This window comes from Girardinichthys multiradiatus, chromosome 23 (genome assembly GCF_021462225.1).
Source record: "Girardinichthys multiradiatus isolate DD_20200921_A chromosome 23, DD_fGirMul_XY1, whole genome shotgun sequence".
Lineage (NCBI taxonomy): Eukaryota > Metazoa > Chordata > Actinopteri > Cyprinodontiformes > Goodeidae > Girardinichthys > Girardinichthys multiradiatus.
Window position 1 is genome coordinate 38,766,026 of NC_061815.1, and position 20,435 is coordinate 38,786,460.

The following is a 20,435-nucleotide window of genomic DNA, read 5'->3' on the forward strand; positions in this document are numbered from 1 at the left end:
AACATTGCACAATCATTTGTCACCATATTTATTAGAAATGAAGAGTGTGGCAGGCAGTGGGGTCAACTTCACTCAGTTTGTTTCCAGCTGTGCTATATTTTCAGATTATGATTGAACAGAGCTCTGTGAGAGGTTCATCATTTGGGATATTGTTTTGTTGGGACCCACAGCCATGAGTTACAACGTGAAAGGCCAGTACAAACGTTCCTGGAACTTTCAAAATAAATTGCATTAACCAACTTCCAGCACAGCCAGGAAACGGGGTAACTGCGGACTTCCTGTGACATCACTGGCCAAATGAAAGCACCCCCTTTCCAACAAGCCGACCTCTACCACCCGGGACTCTGCTGAGAGACTGGCCGGAGAGGAACAGCATGCTGATGTCTCTTTGCTGGCAAAAAGATATAACTCTTCAAGCGGATCCAAGAGTGTCATAACATCACGCGATCATATGCACAAGTTAAGTACGAGTGAATAACTGTTTGCGTACCCAGTATTCATTCATAAAAAGGCGAAATTAAGGTATAAGCATTGCCTGACTCTCTCTGAGGCCTGCAGAAGCTAACGGTGTTCCAGAGACTCGGTCTCCCAGTCTGGAAGGAAGACAGCAGAGACCGCATCACCGAGTTAACGTGCAGTGTGGTTGGCGGACACAACGAGCTGTCTTTCATCCACATCTACGGAGGTTAGCTGAAAGCTAACCGTTTGTTGACTGTGAACGTTTCTTCAAACTTCAACTCCTCAACACATAAGAGGTTAGGTTTGGGCAGAATAATAGTGAAGGATTTAGATAGAAATGACCTAAACGTTTTTCATTATATGAAGTTTGGTTTTGTTTGTGTTGAACTCATCTATCTTGGTTCTAGCAGAATATCTGCAGCACACATGTTCAGATTTGTGTTCTTTGTCAGTGTGTTTTTAAAGTTAAGACAAACTTTATTTAAAGGGGGATTTTAAACAGAAGGTTGCTCATAACGCGCCGTCCGCGCTTATGCATTTTAACCCTTAAAGGTATGTGTTTGATTCTGGTGCTAAGCTATCAGCTTCTTTTGTTAGCTCAACTGCTAACCGGTGAGAACACGTGCTTGATACTAAAGAGTATTTAAGAGAAAGGTTGTTAGTTTTCAAGCTAGTGAATAATAGTCCCTGAACATCATTTACTAGATTTGATAACTAAGAAAAACACCATTAAGCCCCATTTCTCCAGACAGATTTGGCTCTTTTCCTAAATATTTCCTTAAATATTTTACCATTTCCCTTAATAATATTTCTTTAAATATTATTTTAATAAATAAAGGCAGCTAATGAGACCACGTTGAGAATTAGTCATCCAGAAGGTTGATTTTATTCAGCAGATTATTATTTAATCGGCTTCAGGAGGAGCAGTGTGGTTTTCGTCCCGGCCGTGGAACACTGGACCAGCTCTATACCCTCTACAGGGTGCTCGAGGGTTCATGGGAGTTTGACCAACCAGTTCACATGTGTTTTGTGGACCTGGAGAAGGCATTCGACTGTGTCCCTCGTGATGCCCTGTGGGGGGTGCTCCAGGAGTATGGAATCGGGGGCCCTTTACTAGGGGCCATCCGGTCCCTGTACGAGCAGAGCAGGAGTTTGGTCCGCATTGCCGGCACTAAGTCGGACCTGTTCCCAGTGCATGTTGGACTCCGGCAGGGCTGCCCTTTGTCACCGGTCCTGTTCATAACTTTTATGGACAGGATTTCTAGACGCAGCCAAGGGCCGGAGGGGGTCGGGTTTGGGGACCAGTGGATTTTGTCTCTTCTTTTTGCAGATGACGTGGTCCCGCTGGCCCCCTCTAGCCAAGACCTACAGCATGCGCTGTGGCGGTTCGCAGCTGAGTGTGAAGCGGCTGGGATGAGGATCAGCTCCTCCAAGTCCGAGGCCATGGTACTCGACCGGAAAAGGGTGGCTTGTCCTCTTCAGGTTGGAGGGGAGTTCCTGCCTCAAGTGGAGTAGTTCAAGTATCTCGGGGTCTTGTTCACGAGTGAGGGAAGAATGGAGCGGGAGATCGACAGACGGATCGGTGCGGCTGCCACAGTAATGGGGGCGCTGTGCCGGTCCGTTGTGGTGAAGAGAGAGCTGAGCCGAAAAGCAAAGCTCTCAATTTACTGGTCGGTCTACGTTCCTACCCTCACCTATGGCCATGAACTTTGGGTCATGACTGAAAGAACGAGACAAGCGGCTGAAAATGAGCTTCCTCCGTAGGGTGGCCGGGCACTCCCTTAGAGATAGGGTGAGGAGCTCGGCCATCCGGGAGGGGCTCGGAGTAGAGCCGCTGCTCCTCCACATCGAGAGGAGCCAGTTGAGGTGGCTCGGGCATCTATACCGGATGCCTCCTGGACGCCTTCCTCGGGAGGTGTTCCAGGCACGTCCCACCGGGAGGAGGCCCAGGGGACGGCCCAGGACACGCTGGAGGGACTATGTCTCTCGGCTGGCCTGGGAACGCCTTGGGCTCCCCTTGGAGGAACTGGAGGAGGTGTCTGGAGAGAGGGACGTCTGGGCGTCTCTGCTGAGTCTGCTGCCCCCGCGACCCGGTCCTGAATAAGCGTAAGACGACGAGTACGAGTACATTATTTTCTTAAAATAATATTTTATCTGATCTTGCATTGTGAAGGGTTGTCTAAGTTAGTTCCAAGACTAATTTAACTTCACTTCCAGATTCTTCAAGATAATTCTTGGTTCTCAAAAATAAATAACATTGCATGATAATGTTGCATCACTCTTTTTGGTCATGATTTTCAATCATCTTTAATCAATTTGTTTATATTGTACATACCCCATTAATCTTCCCTATTCTTTAATTCTGCTTGGTAGTTTAGTTGGATTGTTTTAGCATAGTAAAGAGTTTGTTGATTGAAATATGTTTGACTTTGAGTTGATTTATTTTTGTTAATAAATTCTTGTATTTTAAGAAATTATGTGAATTAATTCCATGTCTGTGCAGAGTTCATGCTGTTCAATAATGTCAGAGCTCGTCTCACACCTTTCTATTTTGTCCTAATATCATCACCTTACTGGGCTGGTATTCACAGGATAACCCTGAACAGACCGAAATATTATTTGATATAATATTAAAATATTAATATTAAATATTAAATAATATTCTCAGATTCATAATCCCAACAGTTTTATAACCTAGCCCTGCTTACGACTTCTCCACAATCTTATCCCTGACCTGTCTGCTGTGTTCCTAGGTCTTCATGATGCTCACTAATGTTCTCTGACAAACCTGAGGCCTTCATGAGACAGTTAGATTTATACTGAGATTAAATTACACACCAGTGGGCTGTTTACTAATTAGGTGAACTCCAATGGCATTTGGTTCCACTGGATTTCATTTAGGGGTATCAGAGTAATGAGCAGAATAGTATTGTCAGTCAATCGGCCTCTTATTTGAGACAGATTCAGTGCTAGTTTTGCTCTCTGCATGCAGGTGTTTGTATCGAGATAAGAGGAAAATTTTAAGTTCTAAATCACAAACATACAGAAATATTGAGCACAGAACGCAGCAGAACTTTATGTACAGCATTTACAATTTGCAACAAGCAATTCTAAATTGCTAAAATAAATTCCCAACATGATCCAAAAGGCAATGTTAAACAGTGGGTGGCACAGCAGGCACCCAGGAGTATATTTTGTATGTGTTTTACAGAGTAAAACAAGCTTCCTCCCTCATTCTCTGTATTCACTTAATCCTGTTCAAGGATGAAGACTATCTTTGCCATGAACAGGGGAAAGGGCAGAGTACATCTTGGATCAGCCGCACATTTAAACTAACCTAGCCTTGCAGGTTTCTGGACTGTGGGGAGGAAGGTAAAGTTCCCACAGAAAACCCACTGCTGCCCATAAAGAACATGCAAACTCCACACAGAAAGCCTCCAGCAGAAAACCAGAGACATTCTCCACCCAGTAATGCACATATGCAAACAAAACTATATTTAAATTGGGGAAGGAAAAAAGTCTTTAAAAATGTCCCTTTATAGTAAGACAACAAGGTTTATTCAACGAACACACAGATCATGTAAAAAGAAGTGAAGCAATTTGAATGAAATACATAGAATCACAGTGTTGATACCAAACAAAGAGAACATAAATAATTTCATCAAAGTATCTGTAAATATAAAGCAGTGACTGATCAGAGCATTCAGATCTGATTTTTCTTTAAACACAGGAATTATAAATACAACAGCTAAGACTGGTCTTCAAACCGTCAGCTATAAAACGTAAAGGTTCATCGGTCCTTTTATAATGTGCTTTCAGAACACAAACATCCCTATTCTCCGATATGAACTACATACATTCTTGCTTCTCGATAACACCAAGCCATTTTAAAATGCTTTCCACAAAGTAAAGAAGTTCAGCTTTTTGTTAAGCACTTTTTTACTGGCAATTTAACATTTATTGGAGTGCGGAAACAATACAACCACATCATGGCAACATTTTGGCATTACACAAGAGTTGCAAGCTGCTATCAAAATGTAAACTTTTTCTATTTTTGTATAGGTCAACAGATTTTTTTAGTATTGTATTTACGAATATGTAGTGGCCAACTCTGTTCTTTTAAATCATTTTTGTAACTAACAAAGTGAAGAAATTTTGTTAGCTTACACGCCGGCCCTATTTTTTATTCATTTATGTGCCTTTCTTACATTTGTCTCAGGTTTTACACAAAATTCCATCCTTAGGTTCCTAAAAGTTGTTTCCTTCTCATGAGTGTCGCCTTTAAGATTTCCAGAGTTTAGGCCAAAACTAAACCCCATCTAACTCTTTTCGGCAGATTTGTCTCATATAATACTTTATGTCTACATAAGTAGGATTCACAAACACAAACTTGTTGTCTTGCATACAACACAGTCACTACTACAGACTCTCTCTATCAGCTAACACCTTCTAAATACTAATGAGTGAAAAGATAGAGCTCATCTTCCTGTTCTTCTCTCTGTGATAACAAGTCCATCAAAACTGTCTGCTGCATTAGGTGCTTCAGCCATAGGGACGCTGCAGGAGCAACCATCACACCAAAGATACAGTGACATGTGAGGAAGAGTTGACTTTAGAGGCAGAGGATGGCAAGAGGAGAGAATATGCTGCGGAAAGACACCTCTGCCATGATGTTGCAGAACATGCTGAACAATAAACCTTAGCAACGCTTCTTTATCCATTACTTTAAAATATTTCATCGTAGCTCTACATCCCATTACAATTTACATTTAAATAATGGTTTTACTTTGTATTTTGTATCATAGACTCCATTCCCAGTTCTCCGTGACAGAGGAACATCGGCTTATCAGATTTTTTCCGAGACCAAATCAAAGATGGAATACTGTATCTCTAAAACGGATCAATTAACCTCTGGTGAAAATGTATGTATTTATTTGTTCCAAGCATTATTAAGTTAACTAATTTTTGCAGTTTCCTTTGTATAAGGAACACAATTTTAGTCACCATTTTCTATTTAATTTTAAGTATTTCGGCTGTAAAATGAAGAAGCTAGTTTTTCTAGACTCAGCCGATCCAATATTAGCAGCTACTTAGCTTAGCTTAAACTTAGCTTAGCAGAAAACAGAAAAAACGGATTTATTCTGGTCAAAGATAAAAAGTACACATCTGAACATCTGCAAAGGTTAACAAAAACGTTTTAAATTTAAAGAAATGGAAAATATTTTTGATGGTATTATTAGTTGTTTTTTTTAAGCAGGGGCTTAAGAAGCTGGGCTAGGCTAAAGCTAGGCTGGGTGAGAATCTTGTATGTCCCATTAATTTTCAATCAGACACAACTGGTTTTAATCTAATTTAAATCATGCAGCAACATAGTTTTTTTAATATTTTAAAAACCATTAGATTCATCTTATTTAACATTGTCAAAAATTAATGTTCAATTTACTTCTGTGGAAAGTGTTTTTAAAAGCATTATAAAGAAAGAAATTATTTTATCAAATCCCTTTTTAGTGTAAAGGAAATTATAAACACTACTTTGATCTTGTACTGAGTTAAATCAAGGAATCTATGCCACTAGACAGAACAGATCCAACCTTGGCAGCTAGTAATCTTAGCTTAAACTTAGCTTAGTAAAAAAGTGAAAAAACTTGTTTTATTTTGAAAAGGGTTTACAAAAAAATACACCTTCCAGCAACTAAAAATTCTTTAGTTTTTACTTTACAGAAACCCATATCCAATTATTTTAATTGAGTTGTGAGCAGTTTTCTCTAGAAGGGGCTTATTTTCACACAAAGGTGAGCTAGGCAATAAACTAGGGTGAGCTTGGCTAACCTAAGTTGAGAAACTAGCCTAAACTAAGTTAATTGACGCCAAGACGCTTGGCTGTCCCATCAAGTTTTAATCAGATGTGGTGTCATGTGCAAAAAAAACTCCCAGAAAAATGATTTATTTATAAAAATTAAAATTATATTTTAAATATCTAATGAGCAATTAAATTAACCTGATTTCTCAGTCACAAAAGCCAAAAACAATTCTTCTGGATAGATTTTAGTGTTTTTAAAAGCGTTATAAATCAAACTATATATTTTCAGTTTCTATTTTTTATTGCACCTTTTTCTACTTTATTGTGCATTAAATGAGGAAATTCATGCCCTTACATCGACCCGATTCAGCATTAACAGCTAGTTAGCCTAACTTAAACTTAACAGAATACAAATAAGGCTTACTTATTCTTTATAAAAAACACCTTCCCAGTGCCTTCAAATAAAAAAACATTCAGAAATTTACAGAAAGAAAACTTATTTTCATTGTCTTGCAGTAATTTTTCTAAGTAGGGGCTTATTTTCACACAAAGGTAAAGTAAGCTGAGCTAAAATAAGCAAAGCTAAGCTGAGAAACTAGCCTTACCCACCAGGTTTATTAGTGTCTTCAATCTACTGAAAAACCTACAAGATGGTCGCTATTTTTTCTGGCAAAAAGTCAAATTACACTTTAAATATAATTTTTTTATTGAACACTGTTAGAGGAGCTTCCCTGCTATCGAAGTCGAGTTGCAGCTGCATTGATAAGGCACTGTTAATTCGAGTGTCTGCGCTCATTAGGCCCTCTCTTTCTTTTCTCAGACTCAGAAGCTCAACACCAGCTGGAGTTTCCTCCTCTTAGGAGCCTCAATATCATACTACATCCTTAGTTATATGAAAAAAAAGAAATACAGCAGTTGAGATCGATAAAAAAAAAGATGCACGAATGCACATATGTGAGAACAGTACTGAATGCAGCAATATCAAAAGACAAGATAGACTTTGCCTGGAAGGAGTCTGGTCAGTTAAGGATTTGCACATCCTCCTCCTGCCTGGACATAACATTTACTCACAGAGGTCATAACTGCTTATACCCAATTTTCACAAAGTTGCTTGTCCAGCTTCATAATGGTTTGCATAGGGTATGTAATTTATGTACAACAAAGATGACTATTGATTTAACAGATGTTCAGAAATCAAACCCTTTGTCTCTGATGTTCACAATGAGTATATTTGAACTGGCCTCTGACAATAAATTTCATTTTACAATTTCAAATGATGAACAATAAATCAATCAGAGTAAGATCCCCAAGCAGTGTCTCTCCTTTATGTCTTTTCCATGCAGTGTTCAGGAGACTGGAAGTTGCAGATTTTCCATCTAATCAGTCTTTCTCCTCTAGGAGTTAAATCAAACTTCTCTGCAGCAACTGCTGGGAAGACTAGTGAGGAGTGGGAGAGGTAGCCAGAGCTCCACTCCTTTTGGGGAAGTTGGGATGAGAGTCAAAGATTAACAGAGTCACCCTCATAGCATCAGATGTTGATTATTAGTATTTTTCTAGTTCATGAGTCGACAGAATGCTGGAAGAGTGGCTCTGACCGGGGCCGCCCACTTCATCCAGCTAATGGTTTTTGGCGATGGATGCGTCTGCGTCCGTCTCGGGGGAAGCCAAAGGTGGTAGCTTTGGAGCCGGGGGCTGATCTTCTTTAGTGGAGGGACTCTTTTCTGCTGAGGCTGCAAAGCTCAGTTTGACATCATCAGGTGTGAGCTCGTTGGGGATGAGTGGAGCTGTGGATTTCTGTAGAAAACATGCAGTAAAAGCACTTGTTGAAAAGAGTGTCACAAAAAACAAGTGCATGATTTACATTGCTCTGCAAAAGTATTTATACCTGTTTAACATTTCCAAGGTTTAGTGTATTTAATTTTATGTGGTAGACCAACACTAAGTATTTACATCATATAATTGTGAGTCTGGAGAAAAAGGAATGAAGGTGTTATTTACACGGATTTGTATTCATTCAATACTTTGTAAAACCACGTTTTCTGTAATTAGAGCTCCAAGTCTTTTAGGTGATGTCTCTACCAGCTTTGCAAATCTAGACACTAAAACCTTTGCCCATTCTTCTTTGCAAAATAGCTTAAGCTAAGTCACATTATCAGGGGAGTCAAACCCCAGTCCTCGATGGCCGGTGTCCTGCAGATTTTATGTGGTCGCTGGATAACCTCCTCAGTATGCAGTCAAGTTCTTCAGAGTCCTGCTAATGACCTAATTATTTGACTCAGGTGTGCTGAAGCAGGGACACATATAAGAGTTGCAGGACACCGGCCCTGGAGTACTGGAGTTCGACTCCTCTGCATAGCATTGAGAGCATCAGAACGTCAATATTACAGTTTGATCCAAACCATTCCATTGCAGCTCTGGCTGCATGTTTAAGGTGGTTTTCCTGTTGGAAGGTAAACCTCTCCCCCAGTCTTAAGTCTTTTCCAGCTTCTAGCAGGTTTAAGCCATCCCCACAGCATGATGCTGCCACCACCATGTTTCACTATGGGTGATGTGCAGTGCTAGTGCACCACACATAGCATTTTACATGAAGATGAAAGAGCTTAATGTTCGTCTCACCTCTAAGAGCACCATCTTCCCCTATATTGCGTGTGGGTTTAGGGGACAAATTTGGGAAATGTTCAAGAGGTATGAATACTTTTGCAAGAAATTTTACAATAAAGTATTTTCTAAATCTCAATTTCAATTAAATTTCAAATACAAAATTAGACTAATTCTGGAGCAATTTCTCAAACAAACTAATTATAAAACAAACATCTGGCTGCTAAACAAAAACAAAAAATTTTATCAGCTACTGGGAGACCCAGCTGTTCCAAGAGACAAAGTAAGCTAATCAAGAAAATAGTAAACTTTTTTGACCTGAAATCTTAAAAGTCATAATGGAAAACTGTCAACATTTAGATCTTTTGTGTTTCTTTATTAGACCAATACTCAGAAAATCCTTCACAACAATTGTCTTGTCAACAGTAAGGTTTTGTGTCCTAAAAATAAACAAAAATTAAATGAAATACTAAAATAAGAAATTCTCTTTGCAGGACACAATTCGTTTGTTTTGAGCAGTTTCAAATGCTTTCAGAACATCTATTTCTCAGAAAATACATGATTTATTACTGCTTGCAGTAAAAATACAATGGAGGATTAAAAATGACTATAGCAAAGTAAAGTTCACTAATAAAAACATGATTTAAACATCAAAACTCAAATTAGCTACCGTACTTTATGTGGCAAAAAACCGTTAAGTATTGGCTATAAGCTGCATCCTGAACAGGAGGAGTGTGTGCGGATGCATAGGCTGCAGTGTGAATTAATGCGCTCACCGTAGTTTGCGCCACTGGGTTGTCGAAGGAGCAAGGGCCTTCACTGGTTGCAAAAGCAGGCGAATCCTCCTGCATCAGGCCTCGTCTGTCCAAGACACTGGAGGGTAAGAAATAATGGAGTAAACAGATAGAGAAATGATTCACATATAAAAACTGGAAGAAAGTTAAAAAGGAGAGTCGAGGTACTTACCTTGGGTATGTGGGGCCACACAAAACCTCACAGCAGTTTTTGATGATGTTCTTGTGGCTGTAAGGATTCTGGCCTCTGTTCTTTCCAGACCAAGAGCCTTTAATCTAAGAAAAACAAAATGCATCACAACATCAATCAGTACAGCAGCAAACAACATCCAAACCCACCCTAAAAAGTCAACCAGTTCATTCCCATATTCCCTCCTTCGACTTATACGTTATTCAAAAGCATGCTTCCATTTTTAGATGTTATTCCCACTGGCTTTGGTTTGACCTACTAAAATCCATCTTGCAGGATTAAATAATTCCTGCTTTAACAGCAACTCTGTTTTCCAAACGAAGACAAACAAGGAGAGCGTCAAAAGATTAAAAACACCTTGTTAATTCATGAATATGCTTAAGGTGAGAAAATCACTGCTGCTTCTCCACTGATTACATAGTGAGGTTTAAAACTGGACTCAAGTTAATTTCAGGAAACCTTGTTGAAGATGCAAATAACTGAGCAATGCAGTATTTGAACATGTGGTGGAAAACGCTTGACTAATTTTAAAGATAAATACAAATTTCAAGGTAATTTGATGTGATACACCAACGCAAAGTGGCAAATTATTAAATGGAAGGATATATCACATGGTTTTCAACATTTCTTTTAAATAAATTCTGAAAGGTATGACCTGCACTTGTATTCAGACCCAACTCTACTTTGTAGAACCTCCTTTTGCAGCCATTACAGCTGCATATCTTCTGGATAATGTCTCTACCAGCTTTGCAGCTTTAGAGACTGTTTTTGCCCATTCTTTTTAGCCGGAAATCATCTGTAAACATGAATTTTCAAGTCTTGCCACAGATTCTCAACTGGATTTAGGACTAGACAATCAAGCATATGCTTTGATATAGGCATTCCTTTGAAGCTCTTGATGTCGATGTGCTGTGGGAAGGTAAACCTCTGGCCCAGTCTCAGGTGTATTGCAACAAGGCTACATAATATATATCGCACATGTATCAAAATATCACAGTAAGCAATATGAATATTACAAAGCACTGCTTGGACTGCAAAGTACACAAGTACTATGCATTCTGGCTCTCTATGCCAGTAATATATTTGGTGATGCTTGTTGTAGAAAATGTTTTAGGAGGACAACACAATGGTCTGGTAAAGTCATTAAGTAGCTTCTTACTGACTTTACCAGACTTTCCCCAACTGCAACCTCCAACAGGTTTTCTTTTTGCATTTAGCTCAATCCATCATCCCATCAACTCTGACCAGCTTCCCTCTCCCTGCAGATGAAAAGCATCCCCTTGGCATGGTGCTACCACCACCGTGTTTCACCACGGGGTGGTGTTAATGGTGATGTGTAGTGTCAGTTTTCCGCCACATATTTGGCTTACATGCAAAACACAAAAGTCAAATTCATCTCATCCACAACTTCCTCCCTAAACTGTCTGCTAATGTTCTCTAACAAACCTGTGAGGCCTTCACAGAACAGCTGGATTTATACTGAGATTAAATTACACACATATGGGCTATTTGTAGACGACGTCTGAAGGCAGTTGGTTCCATTGGATTTTATTTAGGGTTATCAGAGTTAAGGAGGCTGAATATAAACCCATGCCAGTTTTCATATTGGTATTTGTAAAAAATGTAAGAAACCCTGCAGCCTTTCCATTCCACATCATGATTATTTACTACTTGGTGTTGGTAAGTCACATAAAACCCTGATATTGAACAATAAAAGATGTCACATGAGAGTTCAAGGAGCAAGAATACTTTTTAAAGGCATGTACACTTCTGTATGCCCACTGATATAAAAAGGGAGATAAACCAGCATGAAGTACATCTGTAGTCTGTAACATCACTCGTACAGCACAGCATGACCTGACTGACCCTCCTGGCAACACAGAAGAAAGAAAAATGCTTTGGGTGGTATATATGTAGGTCATCAGGCTGAACAAGGCACCTCAGCTTTGCATGCTTCTGTGCATCTGTAGGACTCTATGAGTAATTATCTATGGGAACCAGAGAAGCTGTACCCCTCAAGGTGCCTTCCATCATTCACTCTCACTCTCCTCTCTGCCCAAGCAGTATTTCTGGCTGTGCTCCCAGTCCATGCAGGTATCGATGCATCTATTATTAGGCCGATCACAAACAATGAAAGGACCGGGCTGACAGCCATCCCTTCATCTCCTGCAGTAAAAATCACACACTAGGTGAACATTGCAATGCTTCATTACTGAATAAATGAACAAAAAAATTAGGCCAGACATCCCACTGGAAAGAAGTAAGGGGACTATAAATGAATCACTTTAACCAAGTATAAGAGCCCCCTGCTTTCAGCCTTCTGGAAGCTTCAACCACCAACATCTTTATTCCTGCTGCTCCTGCAGTCAGATGTTGGCTCTAAAAGACCAACATAAAGGTTTACAGACCAGGTCAAGCACTTATCATCTGTTTTAAATCTCCCTCAAAGTCTGTACCCACTTCTGTGTGTAATTAATGACAAAACACAATAAAAGTGATCAATTGTTCTATTTTTACCTGATTTGGGCCTCAGAAGCCTTTTCTAAATGTAGCTGAGAGGTTCAGAGAAATAAACAGATGAGTTTATTTTGCCCCTCAGATGTGTCTATGCTTTTACTAAGAATAGAAGCTATTTATATGTATTTTTAGAGGATTAGATAACATTGAAGCAACAGCCATTTTAGATTTAGGCTGATTTACGCAAAAATACGTGAAATGGATCAGAAGCTGAGGCCAGACTGCAGAGACATCTCAGACAAATGTGGATGTTTTTACTTTAAATTATTATCTTATTTAGAGCTCCATTTCTTCCATAACCGTATTTTTTTACAACTTTATTTTACAACACAGTGGACTTGTTGTACAAGCTACAGTTTACAAGCACCTCTGTCCTTCAGGGGTGAACGAGGCGCTGCAGTTGTCACGGTAACTGCTACTCCTCTTAGAGGCTGCAGTGTTCACACCTCGATTGTGTCCGTTTTGCCTTCTCAGACGCATATAGGCAAGATTTCAGAATCATAAATAATTATTTTAACTGTCAGGGAAATTTCACAAATAACAAATGTTAAACAAGTCTTCAAATAAATGTGTATAAAATATTAATGTAGATTTTGAAGATCGTCTGCAGCCTTTTACATTTATGGCTCCAGCTAAGCACATTCCGGGTTTAAAAAAAGTTACCACTTCAAAATCTGTTCCTATTGTTTAATAGGATGCCAGAGAAAGTGCTCTAGTGTACGTAGTTTTCTCCACCAGTGCACTGCTTTCCCTACCCCACAGGTTCATGTGCACTGCCCGTCAGCTGGCTGACAGAAGGCATGTTTTTTTCCTCGCTGACAAGGAAGGAAATCTTACAGTTGCAAGAAAGTGCAACAAATATTGAAGGCTTACGACGCGCGTCAAAAATACAGCTCTGTTATTTGCTTTTAAACTATCCACACTGGAGGGCATTGTGCTCAGTGATCATTCTCATACCTGTTCTGTTCAGAACCATCTGGGTTTCTTCTAAAACTATGCAAGGCTGAGTCCAGTAATCTGCTTTGTCTCTGCACACTTACTGTGTTTTACCACCAATTAACTCATCTTAATTGGCTAGAAGCATAACAGTGCCCCCAGTGTTCACAGTGGTTCACTTAAAGGAACTACACTTCATATATCAGCTTTTATTTTGAGAGCAGTATTTGGTTTTTTTATATATGTATCAAAATCTAAATAACAGTAAACATATGTTGTAGATAACATTATTATAACTTTAATAAACAATATTTCATAATATTTTAGTAGCAATAATTGTTCTTTTTCTATTTCAAATATGAGCAAAAAGCAAAAACACACATTTCTGATTTAAAACCTTGATCTCATAACAGCCAATGCTTTGTTTCAGCATTTTAACTTGGGCGAAAAAAAAAAACAGGAGGTAAAAACTGCTTAAAGATCAAGCTGGAAAAGATTTTTTTAAATATAATTTATAAACCTTTCAGGTTAACTAAGAAGAAATCAGACTTCTACTTATGATTATGTTCATTCTTCTGATCATTATTATTATGTTTGCAAAAACAAGAGTTATAGCAGACCTTAAAGTCTATATCTACTATAGGGGTTTATACTATTACTATACCTATTAATATAAAGACGTACCGAGCATGACGCAGTGTCTGATATTTGACCCCCTAACAGAGTTCACCATGCGTCCAAACAAGGACCCTCTGTAGTCATGACACAGGAACACAGAGGCCCTCGTGTCTTTACATGCTCTTCTGTGTAGTCAGTGAATTACTGTTTATTTCGGCATAGTCTGTGTGCCATCTATAGAAACGCTGCCAGCCCTCAACATAAAACTCTCTCATAGGTTGCAGTCAGAAATGACCCACTTAAGCCTGCATTTAAAAAACAAACTGAAACCATCTTTTATCTTTTCTGTTCCTTCAAATCTCCACAAACTGCTCTGATAACCAAAACCTGGAACAATATTGAACATTTATCCACCGTATGATGGGTGTCTGGTCTTAGCCACTTTAATCATTTTAGCAAGAGATAGCTGTGTGCTCTTTGTTGCAAGGATGACACATTTAATACAGGAAATTATAAACTACAGACCCTTTTAATACCTCCTAATGAGATATGATTATTCATAAATTGTGCCGTCATGTTTTACATGTATGCATTATTCCTCCTTCAAAATGTATAGTAAATGACTAATATTGTCAGTTTTTATGGGTTTTCTTTGTTCCATCCGTCATCTATAACCGCTTGTCCTTGAAGGGTCATGGGAGGGCTGGTGCCTATCACCAGCGATCATTGGACAAAAGGCGGAGTTCCCCTCGGACATATCATCAGGCCATCAAAGGGCATGCACACACTTATACCTTGGGACAATTTAGAGTAGCCACTTGACCAAACAGTCACGTTTTTGGAGAAAACGTCCACGGAAAGAATCCACGCAAGCACGGGGAGAACATGTAAACCCAAAGCAGAAAAATCCCAGGCCGGGATTCAAACCCAAGACCATCTTGCTGTAAGGCAAAACCAAATATTTCATAGAGCAGCTGAGTTTTCTTTGTTGTCTCATTTATTCATTATGCAGATTTTACTGTTTCTTGACTGACTGAAATCCCCGTAGAAACAGTTTTTCTCAAAAACCTCCTTGTTTTAATACAATAGGGCTAAAAAAATGTTTTTTTAAATCAAGAAATGCACTTACATCCTCGTTGGTGGTCTGGTTGAGAGAGATCAGGTATGTGTGGAAGCCAGTCAGTCCCACCATTGACCACAAGGTGAAGAAGCACACCAGCACCTCCAGTACAGTGAGCTCCAGTTAAGACAATAACACAGCATGTGTGACTTATGGACGCTGATTAAAGAGTGAACAGAAGGTGATGTTAACTGCAGGGAAGTTATATAATGTGATTAAAGCCTAGTGAACATCAGCGGAAGAAGCAAGAGGAGTGAAGGGATGGACTATTTTGTTTATACTTTTAAACAAAGTTGGATTAAATTTAAGAAAATTAATAAAATGACACATTTGTGAAGGGTTCAGAGCAGTCTAATGAGAAAACATTGAATGGATCCTTCAGCTATGGTAGACTAAAACCATATTTTAACTAAATTGTTATTTTCTAGGAACTGGGAACTTTTGAAGGGTCTGACATTATGACTTTTTTCCATCAAGACTTAAAGCAACAAGGACATATTCTACCTCTTCAAGTGGCTGTGGCTGCATGGTAGAACCTGTAAAGAACCCCAGTACCTTTGGTGGTAACCAAGTAGTTTTAAACATCTGTAATTGATTTTTTATGCTTACCACTTTATTTTCAGGCAAAAAGCCCAGTTTGGAGTGAACAGATTGATGAAAAAAGGGAGCTGCAACTTTTAAACAGGGCACAGAGTCCCCAAAACAACATGTCAACTTCCTAAGAGGATTTCTCTGAAGTCTAAAAAAGATCAACCTGTCAGTAGGACTGTAGGATATAAATCAGATATATACTAGATTTAAGAGTCAACTTTGGTGAAGAATAAACCCAAATATGGGGAAATTAACCTGAGACAGAACATTGTGTATCTGCACAAGTCAAACAGGCACTTTTTTATGATTTTCACTTTTTACTGAAATTAAAAAGACTTTTCTATGATAATCTAACATATTGAGTGCACCTGCAATATAGTTTGGTTACTCAAAAATCATCAGGTTGACAAAACATTGATTTTAGAGCGGACCACATCATTTAATTCAAGTAAAGCTCCAGCCTCCTGGAGGCGAGAAAAATGGGAAGGCTGTAATGGAAAAACAAAAAACAAAGTAATGAATCAATCCCAGAATAACCCTTTAATACTGATTGTTATAGATAAGGTAATTGAAAACAGTGATTGGGAACTTCTTCCTTTTATGTGCTTTAAACATCTGTGACCAAAGGATGCCCAGAAGAAGTAGGAAAACAATGAGTCAGTGCTATCCACAGCAGTAATGAGATGTTTTATCTCCATGGTTCCTGATGTCCTTGAAACATGGCGCACAAACTCAAGATGTATTCAGATCTAAAAGGATATGTTCCAGGTGTCTCCTTCAAGGTGTTCAAAAAGCCTTGATCCACTGAGCCTGAGCACAAAGAGACACAGAGAGAAAAAACAGTGAGTTCATTGTACTAAAGGGTGAACATTATAAAACCAAGGAGCCCAAACGCTAATCATCCTGACAAGAAAACATCACTATCTCTTCCGTCTCTCAGTAAAACAAGAGCAACCCAATCATATCAGGCTGCTTCTGAGAGTGCCAGCTGAAGCACAGAAACATACATTTACATCTGAACTTTTAAGCTCGTGTTTTACGCCGTCCTTTGTCACATGCCTGCAGCCGTGCTCAATGAGTGACGCCATACTCACGCATGACGACGTGGACGATGTCGAAGGCGAAGATGTAGATGGTGAGCAGGGACAGGGTCAGGGTGAACAAGTAGAAGTATCTGTAGTTCCTCTTGCCCACACAGTTTCCCACCCATGGACAGTGGTGATCAAAACGGTCTGAATAAGAACAACAACAGTGTTACGCATTAATATGTGAAAAACAAAGGTGCTATTATAGAAATCCAATGTGTAAAAAATACATTGGCTTTGAGGATGGGTTTCTGTAAACCTGGAGTCTAAATTTAGAGCTCCTTTCCTTCTCGTTTCTCCTGCTCCAGCTCTGGAGTGAAGCCAGATGAAAGCAGGGCAGGGTCAAAATGAACAACACAGCTAAACATGACTGTACAGCTATTTTTCAAACTCACATGTGCTCTCCAGATACAGCCTCACAACACATTACAGTAAACTCTGAAATATACAAGACAGGGAAAAGGCTTTTAGGAGCTAAATGAGCCAAATATTTTTGAACATCCCTCAAGAATTTACACATTTTTCTGAATTTAGAATAGTTATAATTTTCAGAAGATAAAACATATAAGTAAACCCCAAATTTAAGGACACAAGTGAAGAAAGACAGGAAGGACCCTTGGAAATATAGGAGGACAGAGGTTAGGAAATAAGAATCAACACAACAAGGGAAGAAAGGAGCAGAGGAAGATAAATGGAATGAAAGACCGAAGGAGGGAGAGACATGAAGAGCACAAGGTAGATGGGAAAGTAAGAAACAAAAGAGAAAATGAGTTAGGACATGAGAACACAAGGCCAGAAGGACGCAAGACAGAAAGGAGGACATTAGAAAGGAGAGAGCAGCAGAAGAAAAGAAGGAAGGAAGGGAATGGGGGAAGAAGGAAACAAGGAATGAGGGAAATAGGTAAGGAAATAAGGATGGACACAACGAAGGAAAGAAGGACAAAATAAAGGCAGGAAGGATACAAGCAAGAAAAGAGCAAACAACATGAGGAAAGGTAGGAATGTCACAAAAAGGAAGGTATGAAAGAAGGAGATAGACACAAGGAGGTAGGAAATGATGGAAGGGCACCAGAAAGTATACAAGGAAGGAAGGAAGGACGAGGAAAAAAGCAAGGACATCAAGAACAAAAATGGGGGAAAGAATAAAGTCCAGAAATACATTTTTTGGTCCACACTCTTATTTAGTATACTATACTATAATACCCATACTGGCCTCGACATTACACCAGTTATTAGGAATGGCCAATATGGACTTAAATGTATAAATGTTTAACCCTGATATTCTTTGGTATTAATTGCCCCAACAATGGAAGTGGTGATGAAAAGTATTTAAATATCGTCTGTTTTAGCAATAGACTTTGTGGCTGCGTCTGTTCGTCACTGCAGTCAAAGACCCACAAACAAATACTCCCCAAATAGAACATGACTTAACAGTTGCTCAATTGGCCACTTTAGGACTCCAGTTACCTTAAGTAAATCTGTTTCATTGCCCAACAGCCCAAAATAAATGCATTTTATCATATCTTGTAAAATATAGATATTTATTGATGCTCTTATTGGACTAACAAAGGAAATAATATTGAAACCATCAATCCCAACAATACTTTGTTTTCTGGGGGTTTCCAACATCATCAAGCAAAGTTTATTATTATGACCATCTATCAAAACTCTTATGATGATAAAAAAAAAATGTTTACGATAACGATAAACAGCTTTATACTATTATATTCTAATTTAAGTTGTTTATAAAAGCCTTTTATTCTTCAGACAAATATAAAACAACAAAAAATAAACGATCAATCAATCAAGAGCAAGTTGACAGACACAGAAGCTGAGTCCTTAAAGATGTTTTAAAAACGCTTTTTCCCGACGCGCCTTGGTTTTTTTCCCAGCTAAAACTCATCACAGAAATAATGTTTGCTTGATGTGTGCCAGTAGAAAACACATTTGAACTCTAACTTCAGAGGAACAACTATTAGTACGGGAAGTGGGGCGTCACCAGAGTCACAGCGCCAGCTTGTGGTGGCTAAAGGGTACTAGCGACTTACCTGAACAAACTTTACACAAGCAACAGCAAAGGAAATTATATACAGGTCCTTCTCAAAATATTAGCATATTGTGATACAGTTCATTTGTTTCCATAATGTTATGATGAAAATTTAACATTCATATATTTTAGATTCATTGCACACTAACTGAAATATTTCAGGTCTTTTATTGTCTTAATATGGATGATTTTGGCATACAGCTCATGAAAACCCAAAATTCCTATCTCACAAAATTAGCATATTTCATCCGACCAATAAAAGAAAAGTGTTTTTAATACAAAAAACGTCAACCTTCAAATAATCATGTACAGTTATGCACTCAATACTTGGTCGGGAATCCTTTTGCAGAAATGACTGCTTCAATGCGGCGTGGCATGGAGGCAATCAGCCTGTGGCACTGCTGAGGTCTTATGGAGGCCCAGGATGCTTCGATAGCGGCCTTTAGCTCATCCAGAGTGTTGGGTCTTGAGTCTCTCAACGTTCTCTTCACAATATCCCACAGATTCTCTATGGGGTTCAGGTCAGGAGAGTTGGCAGGCCAATTGAGCACAGTGATACCATGGTCAGTAAACCATTTACCAGTGGTTTTGGCACTGTGAGCAGGTGCCAGGTCGTGCTGAAAAATGAAATCTTCATCTCCATAAAGCTTTTCAGCAGATGGAAGCATGAAGTGCTCCAAAATCTCCTGATAGCTAGCTGCATTGACCCTGCCCTTGATAAAACACAGTGGACCAACACCAGCAGCTGACACGGCACCCCAGACCATCACTGACTGTAGGTACTTGACACTGGATTTCTGGCATTTTGGCATTTCCTTCCCCCCAGTCTTCCTCCAGACTCTGGCACCTTGATTTCCGAATGACATGCAGAATTTGCTTTCATCCGAAAAAAGTACTTTGGACCACTGAGCAACAGTCCAGTGCTGCTTCTCTGTAGCCCAGGTCAGGCGCTTCTGCCGCTGTTTCTGGTTCAAAAGTGGCTTGACCTGGGGAATGCGGCACTTGTAGCCCATTTCCTGCACATGCCTGTGCACGGTGGCTCTGGATGTTTCTACTCCAGACTCAGTCCACTGCTTCCGCAGGTCCCCCAAGGTCTGGAATCGGCCCTTCTCCACAATCTTCCTCAGGGTCCGGTCACCTCTTCTCGTTGTGCAGCGTTTTCTGCCACACTTTTTCCTTCCCACAGACTTCCCACTGAGGTGCCTTGATACAGCACTCTGGGAACAGCCTATTCGTTCAGACATTTCTTTCTGTGTCTTACCCTCTTGCTTGAGGGTGTCAATAGTGGCCTTCTGGACAGCAGTCAGGTCGGCAGTCTTACCCATGATTGGGGTTTTGAGTGATGAACCAGGCTGGGAGTTTTAAAGGCCTCAGGAATCTTTTGCAGGTGTTTAGAGTTAACTCGTTGATTCAGATGATTAGGTTCATAGTTCGTTTAGAGACCCTTTTAATGATATGCTAATTTTGTGAGATAGGAATTTTGGGTTTTCATGAGCTGTATGCCAAAATCATCCGTATTAAGACAATAAAAGACCTGAAATATTTAAGTTAGTGTGCAATGAATCTAAAATATATGAATATTAAATTTTCATCATTACATCATGGAAAATAATGAACTTTATCACAATATGCTAATATTTTGAGAAGGACCTGCAGATAGGGATCCCAAGAGAAAGCGTT

At 39.4% G+C, this 20,435-nt stretch overlaps 1 protein-coding gene across 1 annotated transcript in view; it reads right to left on the bottom strand.

The window, feature by feature from the left end:
• Positions 1-3,990: 3,990 nt before the first annotated feature.
• Positions 3,991-20,435, bottom strand: part of zdhhc9 (zinc finger DHHC-type palmitoyltransferase 9) — a 42,645-nt gene continuing 26,200 nt past the window's right edge. The window contains exons 4-9 of the mRNA XM_047354010.1: positions 16,718-16,855; positions 16,385-16,433; positions 15,042-15,144; positions 9,824-9,927; positions 9,634-9,730; positions 3,991-8,053 (exon numbers count right to left, since the gene is read on the bottom strand). Coding sequence (XP_047209966.1) covers positions 7,877-8,053; positions 9,634-9,730; positions 9,824-9,927; positions 15,042-15,144; positions 16,385-16,433; positions 16,718-16,855 — 668 coding nt within the window. The 3' untranslated portion in view covers positions 3,991-7,876. The remainder of the gene's footprint in view (positions 8,054-9,633; positions 9,731-9,823; positions 9,928-15,041; positions 15,145-16,384; positions 16,434-16,717; positions 16,856-20,435) is intronic.